Here is a 20782-nt window from a genome sequence, read left to right on the forward strand (position 1 = left end):
TGGTAAAAATTCGATATAATCGGTACAGCGGTGTTGAAATAAATGTATTTTAACATTGCGACCTCAATTTATATATATTTTGCTCGATCTTTTGACTATATCTTTGGGAGTGCCACGAAATCCCCCAAAAAAAATACCCAAACACAAAATCCCCAAAGAAAAAAAATACCCACACACATAATCCCCAAATTCAAAATCCCCAAAATCAAAATCCCCAAAATCAAAATCCCAGTGCTATGATAAACATCATGACCGTGTAAAAAATAGCAATATCTCTCCTCTTTCATTCATATTTATGTATGTATAACTATATATTTACGTTTTGGCAATACATATTTTTACTTATCCATATATAGGACTGCTAGTCGCTCTAATTCGAACAAGCTAACAGAAGCGTGTACTACGCAGAAGGACATCACCGTGGCGGTAGCCACGGTTATACCACACACCCGGACTTGGCATGGCGTAGCCCAGGGTTATTTTCTATAAGCGCGGCCAGAGGCCGCCTATGCTGAAAGTTGGTATGGATTATTAGCCTTTTTTGGTCGCGGCGATTTTAAACCTAATTTGAATTTATTTCACACATAAAATGGGGATTTTGTGTTGGAGAATATGAGTTTGGAGATTTTGATTTTGTTGATTTCGATTCTGGGGATTTTGATTTTGGGGATTTTGATTTGGGGATTTTGTTTTGGGGATTTTGATTTTGGGGATAACGTGGTAGACCCTAAATCTTTTTGAGGCATTATGTAAGACGAGTAACAGCGATGCACTATAGCTCCAATTTACCCCTCAATGATCCTAAGAAAAAGATATTTACGTGATACCATGTTTCAAAAAAAAAAAATTGTTCTCCAAAAAACCAAAGTTTGGCGGATTTCCCCATATGCACTTAAACTTATATGGACTGCTAAGTGTATAACTTTATCTACCCATATGAAATTGCTAGACTTCAGTATTCATTATTCTCAGTTGCAACTGAAATGATCGAAAAGTGTGTGTGTCCTCTACACTGCAAAAATTGTTGAATTACGTGTTCCATATTTTTCATATTGGAGTACTCTAACAATACTCCTTTGCAATGCGTTTGCACACCACCCTCACCACCTTTGGAATATGATCCTCTGTGGGTGCTCCATGGAGTACTACAGTGAAAGTACTTTGTAAAGTACTCTCACGTATGTACTCTATGAAATACTCACAAACAAAACGAGAGTGGGATCACCTACTCCTCTCCTAGGACATCGCAATGTTAATTGGAGCACATTTTTTGTATGAATACAGATTAGTTTTGGAGCACTCCTATACTCCTAAAGCAGTATTCCTTACACTATTTATGTAGTACTCGCGTTTTCTGAAGGGTATACATCCCAACCGATTCAGCTATATGTTATTTATGCCGACTCCGAACGGGATCTGCGAGACAGATGAGTTTTCACTGAGTGCTTTTCACGGCAGAAATACACTCGGAGTGCTTGTCAAACACTGCCGAGGGGCGACCTCGCTTAGAAAAATTTTTTTAATTGAAAGAACTTGTTTCAAAGATTTTGATGTTGCTTTGCCGGGGGCGTGAACCTAATATCGTCGGTGTGGTAGGCAGAGCACGCTACCATCACAACACGCCAGTCAAATTACCGTGCAGAAAAAATGGGAAACGGTCAGCCAAAGCGACTACTACACAGTATTGGTTTAATGACTACTTCTAAACGTATGTTAATGACGCGGTTTACGGGGTGTAAGGCTCAATCGGTCGACCATATGAAAAACATTACATTACTGACAACATGTGTAATGAATGTTTGAGTCTTCAACTTTGTAATGGACAAAAAAGGCGGTAAAGCCTGGGAAAATTAGATGTTCAAGTAAAAATCGTTTTTGTGATTTTTGACCTTAATTATCTGAAAATAAGTGCGCGGGAATCAAGTTGCGGTCGCAGCGAAACGGATTTTTAAAAAGGACAATTTATTTAAGACAGAAGATAATTTATTTCAGCGAACAACGATTGAGGTCGAATCAGCGTCAAAACCAAAACTGAAACTTTACTTTATTGAAATCAATTATGAAACTTACAATTAATATGAATATGATTGCTTATTGCTTACTAAGTGAAATTAACTTAGCTGTGTACTTATTATCTGGTTATCTGGTTAACCAGATTGAAAAACAACAAGGCCGTGGGCGCTGATGGATTGCCTGCAGAGCTATTCAAGTACGGCGGCGAGGAGTTGGTAAGGTGCATGCAGCAACTTCTTAGCAAAATATGGGCGGACGAGTCACAAAAAGGAGGACAGTCCACAAGAAGGGGGATAGTGCAAAATGCACCACCTATCGTGGAATCAGCCTTCTTAATATCGCATATAAGGTCCTTTCAAGTGTATTGTGCGAAAGATTGAAGCCCACCGTGAACCGGCTGATTGGACCTTATCAGTGCGGCTTCAGACCTGGTGAATCTACCATCGACCAGATTTTCACAGTGCGCCAAATCATGGAAAAACCCGTGAAAAGAGAATCGACACACATCACCTCTTCGTCCACTTTAAAGCTGCCTTCGACAGCACGAAAAGGAACAGCCTATATGCCGCTCTGTCTGAATTTGGCTTCCCCACAAAACTTATACGGCTGTGCAAAATGACGTTGAGCAACACGATCAGCTCAGTCAGAATTGGGAAGGACCTCTCCGAGCCGTTCGAAACTAAACGAGGTTTCAGACAGGGTGACCCCCTATCGTGCGATTTCTTTAATTTGATGCTGGAGAAAATTATACTAGCTGCAGAACTTAACCGCACCTGAACAATATACTATAAAAGCGTGCAATTACTGGCGTATGCCGATGGCATTGATACCATCGGTCTAAACACCCGCGCTGTTAGTTCTGCTTACTCCAAACTGGAAAAAGAAACGGTAAAGATGGGTTTGATGGTGAATGAGGACAAAACGAAGTACCTACTGTCATCGAGCAAAGAGTCAGCGCATACGCGCCTTGGCAACCACGCTACTGTTGGCAGCCATAATTTCGAAATAGTAAAAGACTTCGTTTATTTGGGAACCAGCATCAACACTAGCAACCACATCAGCACTGAAATCCAGCGAAGAATCAATCTTGCCAACAAATGCTACTTTGGACTAGGTAGGCAATTGAAAAGTAAAGTCCTCTCTCGGCGAACGAAAATCACACTCTACAAGTCACTTATCGTACCCGTCCTGCCATATGGGGCAGAAGCATGGACCATGACAACAGCAGATGAAGCGGCTTTGGGAGTGTTCGAGAGAAAAGTTCTTCGAAAGATTTATGGACCTCTACGCGTTGGCGATGGCGAGTACCGAATAAGATTTAATGATGAGCTGTACGAGCTATACGCAGACATCAACATAGTCCAGCGAATTAAAACGCAGCGGCTGCGCTGGCTAGGCCATGTTATGCGAATGAAAGATGATGATCCGGCCAAGAAAGTGTTTCTATCGGAACCCGCCTATGGAAGCAGGGGTAGAGGGTGGCCCCCACTCCGTTGGAAAGACCAGGTGGAAAACGATTTAAACTCCCTTGGTGTGACCAATTGGCGACGGTTGGCGGAGCGAAGGTGCGACTGGCGCGCCTTGTTGGATGGCCATAACCGTTTAGACGGTTAAGCGCCAATTAAGTAAGTAAGTAAGTAAGTGTACTTATTATTTTAAATAGCAGAATTCTCAGAATTGTCAGCTTGCAGTTTTATTATTGACCGGATGTTATTTACTTGTAATTTTTAAAATGAATTGTCAATATCGTCTGCTGCTGACTCTGCACTTACATAACTACATGTATTATTAGTAGCTGGAAGTCATTGGTATTATACATAACTCGGGCTTGTTATCCTGCAGACTATGTTGATTCTTTCGTATGCCGCCCACCAAACTTTGATGCCGTAGAATAAGATGGCCTTTAAGACCGCGGTGTAGAGCCATTGAGTTATATTCGGCTGAAAGCATTAGGAAGGCTTAAACAGTTCTTACAGTTCAGTTGTTCTATCCTCAACATGTTTTATCCAGTTCAGTTTATTGTACAAGATAACGCCGAGCTCTTTAACCTGTAGTGAAAGTTTGACCCTAATTTTTTTCAAGAGCGACGGCCTGAAAGATGATATTTAGTAGTGCTTGGTGACAAGACTCATTTCAGTCTTAGCAGGATTGAGTTTCACTTTCACGTGACCAGATCTCCACGAGCTTCAATGCAGTCTGAAGTAGCTCGCCTAGAGTTTGGAGATGATTTTCGGTTGCTGTCAGAGCAATATCCACTTCTTTTTAGTTTCGTTAGTAGTTTTTTAACAGATAGTATCCACACCTCCTTGCGGTAGACGCCGGGACGCGTATTGTTGTAAAGAGAAGTCTCCTAGGCTTGATGGTATGGCCTTTCTCGTTAGAAGTTGCTTAATGAGTATACTTTGGTGGGTTCCATATCTTTCAATAGAAAACAACTATTTCAAGCCATCATCTTGAAACACAAAACAATCAATCACAAATTTTTTTCTATGCCATCCATTTGGTTTGCCATTTTATGCATTTATCTCTTTCAGCTTTGCGATGTTTCTCTGGAAGTGGGTGGCGAGACTATACAAGCGCATCGAGTTGTACTTGCCTCAGTATCTCCTTATTTTTATGCTATGTTCAATGGTGAGGTTAAAGAAAAAACTAAAAATTTGAAGTTTCATTTAATATGTTTCCCCTCTCACCCCTCTACCAGATGATATGCTAGAACGCAATCAGGGTGTGGTACGTTTGCATGACGTCGATATTGCAGCGTTGCGCCAACTTATTGATTATACTTACACCGGTGAGATAACCATAACCGAGGACAATGTACAAGTTCTGTTACCCGCTTCAAGTTTGTTGCAAATTCATTCCGTACGCGAAGCTTGTTGCAAATTTTTATTACGACAGCTGCATCCATCCAACTGTTTGGGTATACGAAGTTTTGCTGGTAAGTATATGTTAAGTCAATTTGATGCGAAGGAGTGCAGAAGTAATGTTGATCCCACGCATATACAAGTTTTAGCTTATTTTGCGATGAAGAAGAATATATAAGAATTATGTATGCATTTGCTATTGTAGCTCTTTTTTTGGGATGACTTCACGGTATGAACTTTTTTGTTGGTATAGAAAACGTTACGCGTCTTAGCTTTTGCTTTGTTGTAACAGCTCACGTACTTTCCTCGTAGTTGGGGCCACAAATAGTTACACTAAATTAAAGTCATTGATCGTGAAAAATCGCGAGTTGCTCTGGTCCATAGAATGAAATGCCGTGGAAGTGATAGGTATCAGTTCAGTTCAGGAACGGAACATCTAAACCAAAACGAATTGAACAAGGGGTAGTTCATGGCGGCGCCCTCTCCCCATTTTTGTTTAATTTTTACATGTCGAAGCTCCCTTCTCCACTAAGTAGAAAGAGTTTCCATTATTTCCTACGCCGCTGACTGCCTGTTAATGGCAACACATTCTGGCCGATCCACTGATGAGCTATGCTACAAAATTAACTACTCCCTTCTTTTTCCAGTTTTTTTCCCATTGGGCTACTTGGTACTATCACCGACTAAGTCTTCGGTGACCTTATTTACGACGTGGAGCATGTAGCCACAATTACACCTACATTTTACAGCCGTGACAAAATCCTTGAATCCCTCGATGGAAGCAATTAGGGGCAAAGACAAAGAAAATTCCATAGTTGTTTATAAAGCAATTGGCCAGCCACTTGTATGCAACGCATCTCTGCTAAGGTCGTCGAGCTTAAAAGCAACACATTGGAGGAAGCTGCAGGACTGTCAAAACACCGCGCTCAGAGCTGCCACAGGAGGGGGGAATACTTTCCATAAAGGAGATAAACTAAATGCTGAAAAGCAGCCTCGGCATCCTAACAGACAACTGATTGATAGTATATATCCGCAAGCATTTATTGATAGTATATATGCGCAAGCACACACAAATTATGCTGTTTGAGTCAGATGAGCATAACCACGTCCTCAGCCTTATCCACAAAGAGTCGGCAAATTCGTGTGCCGATAAATGCGGGGCGATCCTCGCTCTCAGAGTTTTCAGGGAAAAGCGTGTCACTCTGACACTACTTCGATCTGGATAGGTTAAACTCTTACTTATATTGTGTCCCAACATGAACCCAACCATATTTTCAATTGCAGTGTGGAACCATTTCTCTTTGGTCCAACTATATTGAAAGTGAAGTTGGACTTCCGATGAAGTTTAGAGATGCCAATTTGTGAGTGATCACACCTATTGGATGGGGAGAAGCAGTGCTACAAGAAGAATAAAAAGGAGCATCACCAAAATGTGCCATTACAATGGACTCCAGTAGTTGGTATCATTGAATGTCATACTGATCATAAAACATCCGCTGGATCGTTCACGAAATTCGGGTGTGGCCCGTTGATCAGTAATGTAGGATATGAGCTCTCACACTTTATCCTAACCAGTACTGAATATTCTTTGACGACAACTACACTCTTTGAAAGCTTTCCCTCAGCGATTTTCTCGAAAAAGGATTCAACATAAGGACTCATCTGAGGTAGAAAGTAAGTTAAGTGGTGGTAACACAGATGGATCGAAGTTGGACACAAAAACTGATATGGAGTTTTCTGTCATGAGCCGCGATATAATGATTTGGATGGGATGCCATATCGTGATATTGAGGCTAGATAATTTTATATCTATTTGTATAGCCAAGCCGCTACTAAAGCCTCGAGTTCAACTGTGATGCAATCAGGGAGGGGTCCGAATTCCAAAGCTTATTTGTGCTCTCGTTGCGTATGCAAAATATAAATATGAAAACACTGCAATAACTAGTCATTTTTGGCGACCCATGCAATAGAATACGGTAAAGGAATGCCTGACCTAGCTTACAATTGAACTATTGGAAGATTAAGAGCATTTTGGATCCCAGTCCATTGCTTAGCAATTTTCACACCAATGGTGGGCTCCTGTATTTGTGGATGGGAACTACCTCTTGCAGGGTAACGACATCCTTCTAACCGAAAACTGATAGCAGGCGGACGCTGAAATTGTAGCGTTTGCCAAAGCCCATCTATAAAATGTTATTGTTGGTTTTGCGGATCAATGAGGTGGCCTCGCGAAGTCACTCTAAGCTTCGTTGACCGGATTTTTACACAACTAGGCGAAAGTGTTTTCACCTGTGGTCACTTGAATCTCTGAAAGATTGATTCGAGGAAGCCGAGAGCGATAAATTGTGAATCGTCATATAATCGCAAGTGTGATGCATGATATGGCAGAAGTAAGACCTCAGTTTTAGCCCTCCTGGTGATATCTGTCACTTTTTTTATTTTTGGAAGTTCATTCTTCACAAAACATTTTTGGCGTGGATGACCGTTTCCGAAGGTTAGAAAATACCACCTTTATGTTTCTCAAAAGAGCTACCAGAAGAAGAAGAGCAGACCTTGATCCACTCGGTTGTCATGGCAATGATATTCCTTTTCGGGAGGCTCTCAGTGATAACCCCAGGCCTCATTTTCTAAGTGAACCCAATCCACTGGACAAGACTTTTCCTAATTCTGCCATCTCCAAAAAACTTAAATAGGCAGTGCAAAGAGAAAGACGATGCCGTAGATATTTCCTTCCTTTTATACACTACAACGAGAAGAAGTCAGTGAAGAAGGTATACAATCTACATATATTTTCATAGAAAGCCTTCTCTTATTTACACGCATGCTTGTATTTATCCTTTCTTCTTCGGTTCTATCTTAGCGTGTGTATAAGGAACTTCAACAACAGCTTGGGCCCATTAGAGGCTCCTATCGACATTTGACTTAGACACACCCCGATTCCAAATAATTTTATTAGGACATATTTTCTTCATAAAAAATGTACTGAGATGAGGGTAAATTCCCCTAGAAAAACTATCTTGTATTAATCTGTAATCTAAGAGGCCATCTAACTCTCTAGTCTCGCTCTTATCTGTACCTTTAGTTCTATTATATAATCGCTATTCTTTTCAGACGCACATTGCTGCAAGGAGCTACATACACGGTCGCATAAATATGCATTACAAAATTTTCAACAAGTTGTCGGAACCGAAGAGTATTTACTATTGCCTTTTGAAGAGGTAAGAAGAACTCTGCAATCACTTTTCACCTTTCAACCTTTCTGGAACTCTCTCTGTTTCTATTCTCATCTCCGCTCAGGTTAAAGATCTTATATCCAATAATCAGCTGAACGTTTGCTCTGAAGAGAGAGTTTTTATTGCAGTACTTAATTGGGTAAAACACGATCTCGCCGAGCGTCGCGGCCACATTGCCGAACTGATGAGTCATGTACGCTTGCCATTGGTGGGACGTGATTTTCTTATGACCTGCGTTGAAACAGAGCCACTCATAAGAGAGGATGGTCAATGCAAAGAACTCCTTCTCGAAGCAATGAAATATCATTTACTGCCAGAACAGCGTAGCTTAATGAGCAATCAACGCACACAAGAGCGTCGGCCGGAAGGCATGAAACCTTACATTTTCGCTGTGGGCGGTGGTAGCCTCTTCGCCATACACAACGAGTGTGAAGTGTATAATCCGCGCACTAATGCTTGGACGCCCATTGCACCGATGTTGTGGCGTCGCTCACGTGCTGGCGTTACAGCATTACACAAACGGCTCTACGTCGTCGGGGGTTATGATGGCGTTAACGATGTAAGCACTGCCGAATACTTTAATCCATTCATAAATAAATGGAGCAGCATTACACCAATGGGCACGAAGCGTTCATGTTTAGGTATCTGCGGCTATGATGGTCTGCTGTATGTTTGCGGTGGCTATGATGGCGCTTCGTGTCTCAGTAGCATGGAACGTTATGACCCGCTGACGGGCATTTGGAGCTCTTGCCCTGCAATGAATGCGCGCAGACGTTATTGCCGTTTAGCTGTGCTAGATAATTGCATTTACTCGCTAGGAGGGTTCGATTCGACTAATTATCAATCGAGTGTGGAACGTTTCGATCCTCGTGCCGGACGATGGTTTCCGGTACCAAATATGACATCAAGACGCAGTAGCTGTGGTGCCGTAACCTATGATGGTTATTTGTATTGCATTGGTGGTAATGATGGCACGATGTGTATGTCCAGTGGAGAACGTTTCAATCCGCGTCGGAATGCGTGGGAGCCGATTGCGGCAATGCATTCGCGAAGGTAAGTTGTAATGTTTAAAACAATATCCCACTGGAATCAAGCATAACAAAGCTTGCTTTTTCTATTACACTTCTTTACAACAGATCTACACACGAAGTCGTAGAGGTAGATGGCGCCCTATACGCGCTCGGTGGCAATGATGGCTCATCCTCGCTCAATTCTGTAGAACGCTATGATACGCGTATAAATAAATGGACCGTTGTCAATTCGATGGTGGCGCGACGCAGCTCTGTCGGTGCAGCTGTACTAGATTGCTTTCATCTTGAACGTGGACTTGTACAGACAACAAACTTATGACCTTTAACGACCATTGCAGAATCATTTGCTGCAGCCACGGCGTCCGGAGCTGTACTTGGTAGTAGTAGCACTGGCGTGGTTACAGCCAATGGTCATCATAAAGGTGGCGTATCAAGTACAACGAACAATGTTACATCAACTTTAAGCACTACCCTCGTCGTACCTGGCCGTGCTGTAAGTGGGCGTAGCATGTTGGGTGCAGCCGAGGTAAGCGGCAGCTTTAGCAGCGTAGCGAGTACGAGCAGCTCGAGTTCACTCAGCACTTCAGCTCCAACGACATCGTCAACTCTGCGACGACTGCGCGAACGCGATAGGGAGCGGGAAAGAGATCGTGATATTAGCAGTGGGGAGAACAGAGTGAATGGCCTTGTCGCCAGTGGTGAAGGAAGCGGTGTCAGCGGAGGTGGAGAGGCAGGCGCAAGTGTTAATGGAAGTGGAGTTGTTGGTGGTGCTGGTGATGCAGTGGCGCCATCAACAGCTTGATGTTTGCGGTTTAAGTAAGAAGGAAGAAAGTGTCTAATATGCATTGAGTGTAGAAAATATTAAATAGAATTGGAATTGGAAATGAGTGTGCGATGGGGTAGATCTGGAATACTTAATGTTAGAAAATGGCGATGCTTCTAGTCAAATGCATGAATAAAGGTTTTCAAGGTTTTTGAACTCTAATCCCTAATGAACACTTCTAGTGTCAAAAAAATTCCCAACGAAAAAAATCTGATACAGCCACTCCGCTCAATTAAAAATAATGTAAGGAATTGCCGTTATAAAATCGGAAATATAATGGAATAAAATAATATTACTCGATTTTTCTACGAATTTTTGTTTTAATTAAGCCCTGTGAAGCCTTTAGACTGTTTGGCAGATCGGCTTACGTTTGCTGACAAATTACCACCAGTAAGCGTTGAACGAGCATTAACAAAATGGCTCTAAGGATAAAGTTTTATTTGAACGCCTACACGCAAAACTCCATTATTTTAAAGACACATATTTAAAACCTTAAATTAAGGCTTCATTATATATTTACATAGACATAAGAGTACTTGCCGAAGTATTTGTGGGTCATTCAATCATTTTTGAGCCATATGAAGCCTTTGACGGTTGTTGCAGGATTTGTTGACGTGGTATTTTTTTGCTTAAATTCTAATTCCATGGGAACTGCTGCTGTCGTTTTTATTGTTATGAGAATCATCATTTTCATAAAAGTTGCTGTAGACGAGTTGTGGTCACAGTACTATTGAGCTCCCGACGTGAGAACTTTACTATATACAAGTTTTGTTGCAGAAACTCTTTATATTTCTTTTGGAGATGTCGCTTTATTAGGTTGGAAGGCTGATCTTGTTGTATACTGGAACTTCCTGGTTTCTCACAATTAAGCACATAGTTTTTTAAATTGTTTTCAGGCTTTTTAAGAAACATTCCGTATAAGGTGTCATGGGTTGTGGTATGCATTCACATGTCGTAGGATTGTTCGATTTTCGACCCATTGATATTTAATTGCGATTGCCTCTAACACCCATGTCTCTTTGACCCAACCCTCTTGAAAGTTCAAGTTTCCTTGCTCTTCCGGTAGAGGATATTGACGACAATTTGTGATGATAGGATGGGGTGACAGCACTGCCAGCAGAATAAGTGCACCAATTGACAGGCGTTTTGTTGATGTTTTCTATTCCGGCAACGCCTGAGCGAACAGTTACAACTTAACATTTTAAGGCCCTCTTGTTGTTGCTGTTTTGCTCTAACAGTTTTTCATATTGCTTAGTCGGTACATCTATTCATCGAAATGGTAGCGTAGGTGACAAATTGATTACACTCTTATTTGGGTAAAGCTTGAGTCCATGTACTACATACACCCGAATGTTGTTCAATGATATCCCTGCGGCCGATGTCGAGGTTAAATAGATTGCACTGCTCATTACCCGTCAGATAATGGTAATAGATGGTGGGTATTCTGACTGAGCTATTAGTAGTGGCACAGCTAACAGATCTAGAGGCAAGAACTAGCGTTGGTCCTAGAAAGCTTGCCAAGAAGACGGAGTTATTTTATAGCATAAGTACTGATTTCTGATAAGGGTTTTCAGTTTGGTCATTGTGCAAACTTCCGGTAACACTATGCACTCATTCAGTCTGTGTGGTTCTTACGAAGCGGCCAGCTCAACCTAGCCTATCTATCAGGTAATGTATGCGAGGCCACCTTTATAGCCCTCTCTCCATCTTTTCTGTGGACATTATAGCCATCGTAAGTCCGAACAGCCGATCTGAGGCTTAGCTTGTCTATTGGTTCGAAGCGATGGCGATGTTAAATTATGTCATAGAGTCAGTCACCCAGAACTTCCCGATTAGTCCATTGTCAGAACTGTTGGTAAAGTTTCTCTCACTGCATATGTTACATAAGGTCAACAAAAACTACAATTTCCACTTCAATTCTCGGGCATAGCAACTCCGAAATTTAGAAACAAGTTTTTTCAATTAGAAAAAATTGTTTTTAGCGGGTTCACACCTCGGTAGTGATTTGGCTCCGAGTGTATTCCTGCTATGAAAAGCTCTCAGTGAAAACTCATCGGTCTCGCAGATGCCTTTCGGAGTCGGCATAAAACAAGTAGGTCTCGTTCCGCCAATTTGTAGGAAAAATCAAAAGGAGCACGACGCAAATTGGAAGACGTCGTTCGGAGTCGGCGTAAAACATGTAGGCTCTTTCCCGAAAATTTGTAGTGAAAATTAAAAGGAAGAGACTCGGCCTTAAATATCTTCGGAGTTTATCGGGCTTAGTATTTTTTTTATTACTTCTAAATGAGACTGAAGACGACTAAGAGGTACTCACTTAAACTCACTTATTACAACGAAAAAGTCAAGGCAAATTAATTTCTGGGAACACTGAAAAGATTCTGATGAACAGAGTTGTACCAAACTGATGGACGAAACGATCACGAATACCCACAAATGCACTTTCATAACCCTTATCAAATAAAGCTCAGTGGCTCGCATACAAAAAACCGTAAGACAATTATTAACAAAGAATAATAATAATAAGCACAATATTTACTGCCCTTTAGGAAATGCATGTATCGTTATCGCAGCCTACAAAGGCCCTAACCAACACTGTTTTGGAAATTGCGTGCTCTCAGGTTTTGGTATGATATATTAGATACATCATCATTATTTGACATCTAACTGCCTATGCAATTTTAGCCATTGCGTAAAAAGTCATGCCAGTTATCCCTGTTTCGCTATAAATGACGTCAGTTGGGAGCACAAGGGGTGATAAAATTTTCATCCACCAGTCTCTCCCTATTCAGTGAAGGTCACCCTGTCGCTCTTGCCTAGTACGGGTGTCGAAAGGAATACTCTATAAGCAGACATATCTTTATTCATTCGCATAACATGACCTAGCCAACTTACTCTTTGGGCTTTTATATCTTACACTATGTACCTGCGTAGGTCCTAAACAGCTTACACTCCAAAGTAGTACTTGTACTGATTATCTGTTTAATTTCTTTGTTTTCGCTATCACTCCACAGTCTTGAATTTATATTCGTCAACAGTCACGTGGCTGCCAGAGCGCCTTGTTTTTGTCTGAAGCATCGTTTAGCTTCGATATTGTAATTTCTTTCGCATCATATCGCGTGTAAGCCCATGTCTGAAGCCACACTGATAAGGTGAGTTGGCTCTTGAACTCCAGTTTTTCGTAAAACCGCTGGATAGAACTTTAGATGCGATGTTCGGTAGGCTGATTGGCTCGATTTCTGGGATCGCTTTTTTTAGACACAATATGTATACCAAAACTCAGATCTGAAGTCAGGGACTATGATACCGAGTTTGACATATTACTCGCTATATAGCAAACACGAGAACTGTTTCCCCGTTACTTGAGCACGCTCGTTTACGTGGTAGTAATTATCATTCCTCTAGCAGTCCATGAAACCTGATACAATTTTCGGACATTATTCCTATTAGCCAGGATCTGCTTTCCGGTCTTGCTACAGATCTTTGGCGTCCGCAGATGCAGTACGTAGAGTGTGCTGTTGTTGTTGTTGTTGTTATAGCGATAAGGTTGCTCCCCGAAGGCTTTGGGGAGTGTTATGGTCCTTTGCCGGATACAGATCCGGTAATCTCCGGTACCATAGCACCATTAAGATGCTAGCCCGACCATCGCGGGAACGATTTATGTGGCTACATTAAACCTTCAGGTCATTTCCTCCCTCCCCACTCCCAAGTTCCATGAGGAGCTTGGGGTCGCCAGAGTCTCGTCTGTTAATGAAACAGGATTCGCCGCGGATAGGTGAGGTTGACAATTGGGTTTGGAGAAGCTATATATTGCGCTCGCAACATGAGGGGTTGCGCTACACAGCTCCTTGAATCTGGTATTTTAGTCGCCTCTTACGACAGGCATACCTACCGCGGGTATATTCTGACCCCCTGACCCGCTGGGGTATGTAGTGTGCTCCTACTGCTCGGTTTTATCGTCAGGTCGTAGAATGCTCACAGTTAATAAAAGTGAAAGCCGAGTGAAGTAATCATCAGCTGTTTGGTTAGTGAACAGCTGCTCAATGGCAAACTTTCCTTGGGTCTAAGTTAATGGCGCGAGTCGATATTTGTACATTTATTGGTTAGGGCTTTTGTGTATTAAGGTTTTAAGTTAAGTTTGTTTTACACATAAAAATTAGAGAATATTTAAATTAAATGAGAACGAGTATTTAGGGAATGCGCAAACACACGATTATGCATTTAAATATTATAACAAATATAAAAAAGAAAGTAAAATACCGCTTATATAATGTATGTAAACGATATCGAATAGCGAAAAAATCTACAAATTTATTACATATTGCATTGTGAAGTTTATACTAAATATTAATACATAAATACATACATACATAAAAATATTCATATATCATGCGCGGTTTCAGGGGGGAGGGGGGGCGGGGGACTTTTTTGTATTGACTGTAATGAATTATATAATACAAATCTACATTGTAGTTTCTTATCACAAAACGGATTTTTACTAATTTTTAATTTTCTTGCTTTTTTACGTTCTAGGGGGGGGGGGGGGGGGGGGGGGGCGGGGGAACTTTTTTTTTTAAATATATATAATAATAACGTAAAAAAGCAAGAAAAATTAAAAATTAGTAAAAATCCGGTGTGTGATAAGAAACTACAATGTAGATTTGTATTATATAATTCATTACAGTCAATACAAAAAAAAGTTCCCCCCCCCCCCTCCCCTGGAACCGCGCATGCATATATAAAACAATACTTTTCATCAATAAAATTAAGCATACATACAAACAAATTAAACATAAAACTTATTTTTAAACTATTGTTAATGATAACTCCTATCCACCTAATCACAAACTGCGGTTTGCCTAAATCTTAAGTAAAAAAATAAATAAAAATTAAATTAATTCGCAAAAATAAATATGTTTTTAGTGTAGTTTGAATATTTGAGAAACGTTTAAATTATACTTGTTGAAACACAACAACAGCGTCAAATATGTCAGAACATATATTATTAAAATAAATATTTATATGTGTCTAGAGGCCTTAACCTTGAGAAGACATTTAGCTCTTTTTTGGCCGCAATAAACCGAATTCTTGTGCAATTACTAACAATTTAATTAATAATTAAATAAAGCATTACATTGAAAAAAAAAAAAATAAAAATTGCGCTTGCTTAATTAAAAAAAAATAAGGAAAATTTTAGAGATATGTAAGTAATTCGACTGTTCTTTCGAAACACCCTTTCTCAGGATTCGCTTAAAGCAGAGCTGTGCAGTTATTCGTAAATTATAATTATTTGGTAATTGTAAATATTAATTATCAAGTAAAATTACCTTTTACTGGTACTTGATAATGAATACATTTTTTTTAATTCCTGATCAATTATTTCAAATACTTTCAATTACTCTCAATTCTAATATTCAGCGTGCTTTGCACACAGAGTATATTAACTTTGATTGGATAACGGTTGGTTGTACAGTAAGCTGGATTGATTTGCATGGACGAAAGTTAAACCATATCGCGCCATCGATTTTTCGATAGGTTTTGGGCTCAGGAAAAAAAAGTTCCACTAAGCATACCTAAAAAAATAATTTTCGAGCCTGCAAAATTTGAGTTTTTTGATTTTTTTTTTTTTTTTGGTTGATTTTTAAGGTTTTTTTCATGATCTACTTATTTGATTTTAAAATCCGTCCGTCTGTTTGAACGCAAACTAGTTCCTCAATTTTTGAGATATCTTGATGAAATTTGGTAAGCAGGCATATTTTGATGGGGGATTTGACATTTGTCGGAATCGACCGGATCGGACCACTATAGCATATACCTCCCATACAACCGATTGTTCAATAAGAGGTTTTTCGCCATTTCTACCCCATTTCTGCCTCATTTTAACAGCTAGCAACATCAAATTTTACCACAAGCTTACGTATTGGGCATAAATAGTTGTCTGAAAAAATCGTCAATGCCCAATACGTAAGCTTGTGGTAAAATTTGATGTTGCTAGCTGTTAAAATGAGGCAGAAATGGGGCAGAAATGGCGAAAACCCTCTTATTGAACAATCGGTTGTATGGGAGGTATAAGCTATAGTGGTCCGATCCGGTCGATTCCAACAAAATGTCAAATTCCCACCAAAATATGCCTGCTTACCAAATTTCATCAAGATATCTCAAAAATTGAGGAACTAGATGGACAGACGGACGGACGGACGGACAGACGGACAGACGGACATGGCTAAATCAACTCAGCTCGTCCCCTGATCATTTTGATATACTTACTGGTGGGTTTAACGGAAACATATACATACATAAAAAATGATTTGGAGCCTTGAAAATGAAAAAAATCGATTTCGACCAAAACAAGTCCCAAAAACCAAAAAAAAATTTTTTTTTTTAACTGTTAATGCCATCGCTTTAAAAAAAAAAATAAATGTAAGGCGCGATAACCTCCGAAGAGATCTAAGGCCGAGCTTCTCTTCCAATTTGCGTCGTGCTCCTCTTGATTTTCCCTACAAATTGGCCGGATGGGACCTACATGATTTTATGCCGACTCCGAACGGCATCTGCAAGGCAGATGAGCTTTCACTGAGAGCTTTTCATGGCAGAAATACACCCGGAGCGCTTGCCAAACACTGCAGAGGGGCGACCCCGTTTAGAAAAATTTTCTTCTAATTGAAAAACCTTATTTCTAAAAATTTTGATGTTGCTTTGCCCGGGGTTTGAACCCAGGGCATCCGGTGTGGTAGGCGGAGCACGCTACAATCACACCACGGTGGCCGCATACGTTTTATCGCATAATTTTAAGTGGGATAGGAACTATGAGACAAATTCGTTTTAATCGGCAACACTTTTGAACGTTTCTGAAGAAACTCTTACAAAAAAATGGAAAAAAAATAAATTTTTTCACCAAAACACTCCTCAAAACCCAAAAAATATATATTTTTTTTTCAAAAAACTGTTATCGCAAAAGTTTTTAGCGGACAATTTTGAGTCGGAAAATTTTAAAATCAAATGAAAATTGTTTAATTAGGTCATGAAAAAAACCTTAACAATCAAAGAAAAAAAGTAAAAAAAGTCAAAGTTTGCAGGCTCGAAAATTATTTTTTTGGGTATGCTTAGTGGAACTTTTATTTCCTGAGCCCAAAACCTATCGAAAAATCGATGGCGCGATATAGGTTAATAAATCGACCCAGCTTATTGTACAGGTATAAAGGAATCGAGATAGATATAGACTTCCATATATCAAAATTATCAGTCTCCATTCAATTCAATTTTACAAATATTATTAATCATAAACCAAAAATTGTTAAACCTATCGTAACAAAATTCGGCAGAGTGGTTGTCTTTGCTATAAGTACCACGCCCACTTTTTTATATACAAATTTTTTAAAAGGGTCGTGGACGAATAAAATAAGCTATACCTTTGCAAAAAAAAGAGTTTTTTATCATTCGTATTCATTTCCCAAGTGGATTTATAACAATAAACAGGAAAACCCGCAAATTTAAAAAAATGGCCGCGGCACCGCCCCTTTTATGACTAAGCAATTTTCTATGTTTCGGGAGCCATAACTCGAAGAAAAATTAACGCATCGTAAAAAAATTGGGTAAACAAATTTTCCCTATGGCCGGAAATATTTCTAGAAAAAATGGACGAGATCGGTTATAGACCACGCCCACTTTTATATCAAAGATTTTTAAAAGGGTCGTAGACGAAAATAATAAGCTATATCTTAACAAAAAAGAGCTCTGTATCAATAGAGTTTTACTTTCTAAATTGAATTATAACATTAAATTGGAAAACACTAAACTTTTTGAAATGGGTGTGGCACCGCCCCTTGTATGACTAAGCAATTTTCTATGTTTCGGGAGCCATAACTTGAAGAAAAATTAACGGATCGTAATAAAATTGGGTACACAAATTTTCCTATAGCAGAAAATATTTCTAGTAAAAATGGACGGGATCGGTTAAAGACCACGCCCACTTTTATATAAAACAAGTTTAAAAGGGTCGTAGACTAAAACAACTTAGCAACAAATAGTTTTGAATCAATGATATTTCACTTATCAAGTTTTATTGTAAGAGGAAATGTGGAGACATTTTTATTTTAAACGGGCGTGCCACTTGTCATGTAGAAAACTTATTTATCTGAAATGAAATGTACAATTGATGCTCACGCTGAGTATATAATATTCGGTTACACCCGATACCTTTACTTGTTTTCAATTATTTGTTGCTAATATCTTTTTTTTTTTCTCGGACGTTGTGGCAGCGCACTGCCCTCAAGTGGCCCGATGAAACCAGGCTAATCCTGTTTTGGTTTTTTTTTTTAATTCATACACCCTTTTTTTTTGTTTTTTTTTGTTTTTTGTTTTTTTTTTTGTATCCTAATTCTTTATGTTTTATTTATAGTTTTTTTGTTACCGAGTCTTTGAGAGGCAGTGGCTTCTTAAGCGCAGAGATCCAAAACCGCTCAGCTACAGAGAAACTCATCAGCTGAGAAATATAGATTCACAAAATACAATAGACTAAAAGTATAAATATAATTTTTTAATTATTAAGAGACGATAGAACCGTCTTTTTTATGGCAAAGAGCGAGTCCGAAACATCAATTGTTCTCGAGTGAGAGTTATAATCTTCACACAAACATAGAAAAGGTTCGTGTAGTTGGAAATTGCTTCTGCATTGTTTAAGAATTATAGGTTTATAATGCCTTGAAACTCGGCATGGAACATTCAAGTTTACTTCGTTCAATAGAAATTGGCTTGAAATCGATCCATTTAAAAGTCTAGCCATTTAACAGTCGGTAGCGTAGTGCCATCGACGTGGATGTTCAATATGGTCGACATTTGGGGCGTCCATGTTGTAAATAAGGTCGCGGAAGATTTAGTCGGTGACAATGCCAGGTTTCGCGAGGCGAGAAAACTGGAGAGATCAGGGAGATAGCCGTTTATTTTATTGTATAGCTCATCGATCTCTGGGCCTGGGCCTGTGGCCATTATTGTGCAGTCATCGGCGTAGGAAACGATTGTGTCTCCTTCCGGTGGTGAAGGTAGCTTAGATATGTAGAAATTAAACAAAAGTGGGGATAGGACACCACCCTGTGGCACCCCTTGTTTAATTCTCCTTTGTTTTGATGTTTCGTTTCTGAATTGCACCGATGCCTGCCGACCACCCAGATAATTTGCGGTCCACCTTTTAAGACATGGGGGAAGGGTAGACCCTTCCAGGTCTTGCAGTAACGAGCCATGGTTGACCGTATCAAAAGCTTTTTATAGGTCTAGCGCTACGAGTACTGTTCTATGGTGGGGGTATTGATTCAAACCGCAATTTATCTGGGTGCTAAAGACATTTAGCGCGGAGGTAGTGCTATGGAGTTTTCTGAAGCCATGCTGATGAGGAGCTAGCTGCAAATGTGCTTGGAAATAAGGGAGCAAAATGGCTTCAAGCGTCTTTGCCCCTGGCGATAGGAGAGATATCGGACGATATGACTCACCTACGTTAGCTGGTTTCCCAGGCTTTAGTAGCGGGACCACCTTGGCCATTTTCCATTTCTCGGGTATGACAAAGGTGGAAAGAGACAGGTTGAAGACATGCGCTAAATATTTGAAACCCTCTTTCCCTAGGTTTTTAAGCATCGGCATGGCTATGCCGTCTGGGCCCACTGCTTTGGATGGTTTAGCGCGACCAATGGCGTCCTCAACCTCTCTAGCGGTGATGGTGATTGGTGACGCGCTGAATTTGTGTTTATGTGCGTGTCTATTGGCTCTCCGTCTATCTTTGTCGACCGTAGGATGCATTATATATTGTCGGCAGAAAGCACTCGCGCATTTTTTCGCATCCGACAGCACCTTATCGCCAAAGGCGATGGAAACTTTGTCTTTGTGCTTATTCGGATTCGATAGGGATTTTACGGTGGATCAAAGTTTACCTACACCGGTAGAGAGGTTACAACCTCTTAGGTGCTCTTCCCATTTCGCCCGCTTGTGTTCGACCACAAGCAATCTGATGCGTTGGTTTATGTCCCTTATTTGGGGGTCGCCTGGATCAAGCTGTCTTATAAGGTCGCGTTCCCTCGCTAAGCTCGCGGCCTCCGCCGGGAAGTGGGGCCGGATTTCGGGAATTCTCCCGGCGGGAATGAAATGTGCCGAGGCGGATTCAATGACCTTACGGAAGGCACGCTCCCCTTGGCGGGCATCAGTCGGGATAGGGAGGGCAGCAAAGCTGCTGTCTGTTGCAGATTTATATTCTTCCCACTTTCCTTTTTTGAAGTTTATGAAAGTGCGTTTTTCGGTGACGATGAAGTCGGCGGTACGCTTGAAGGAAATAAGTATGGGCAGGTGGTCGGATGCCAATGTTACCATCGGCTGCCAGTTGACGCAGTTTACGAGTTCTGCGCTCACGATTGAAATATCTGGCGAGCTATGACAGCTTCCTACCATACGTGTGGGGGCGTCTCCATTTATTGTGCAGAACGTCGTTTCGTCTATTTGATCCGCCAACATCTCACCTCTACTGTCCGCCCGCAAGTTTGAATGCCATAGGTCGTGATGGGAATTGAAATCGCCTAAGATAATGCGATTGTTGCCAGTGAGTAAGGCCTCGATATTAGGGCGGTATCCACTGGGGCAACAGGTGACAGGAGGGATGTAGATGTTGATGATTTCTAGATTTGCATCGCCTGACCGGACAGATAGGCCTTGACGTTCTAAGACATTGTCCCTGCGGTCGATGCCAGGATCAAATATATAATATTGCACAGAGTGGTGTATAATAAACGCGAGGCCGCCTCCATTTCCGCTCTCGCGGTCTTTCCTGTGGACATTATAACCAGA

The 20782-nt window shown here is 40.6% G+C and overlaps 1 protein-coding gene across 1 annotated transcript in view; it reads left to right on the plus strand.

Moving 5' to 3' along the window:
- LOC137245359 (kelch-like protein 17) overlaps nt 1-14359 on the plus strand; it is a 218568-nt gene extending 204209 nt beyond the window's left edge. Inside the window, 5 exon segments of the mRNA XM_067775899.1 lie at nt 4548-4644; nt 4715-4951; nt 7989-8095; nt 8175-9163; nt 9247-14359. Of these exon segments, the coding sequence (XP_067632000.1) occupies nt 4548-4644; nt 4715-4951; nt 7989-8095; nt 8175-9163; nt 9247-9943 (2127 nt within the window). The 3' untranslated portion in view covers nt 9944-14359.
- The last annotated feature ends 6423 nt before the right edge of the window (nt 14360-20782 follow it).

The sequence above is a fragment of the Eurosta solidaginis genome, chromosome 3, assembly GCF_040869045.1.
Source record: "Eurosta solidaginis isolate ZX-2024a chromosome 3, ASM4086904v1, whole genome shotgun sequence".
In the NCBI taxonomy this organism is placed as follows: domain Eukaryota; kingdom Metazoa; phylum Arthropoda; class Insecta; order Diptera; family Tephritidae; genus Eurosta; species Eurosta solidaginis.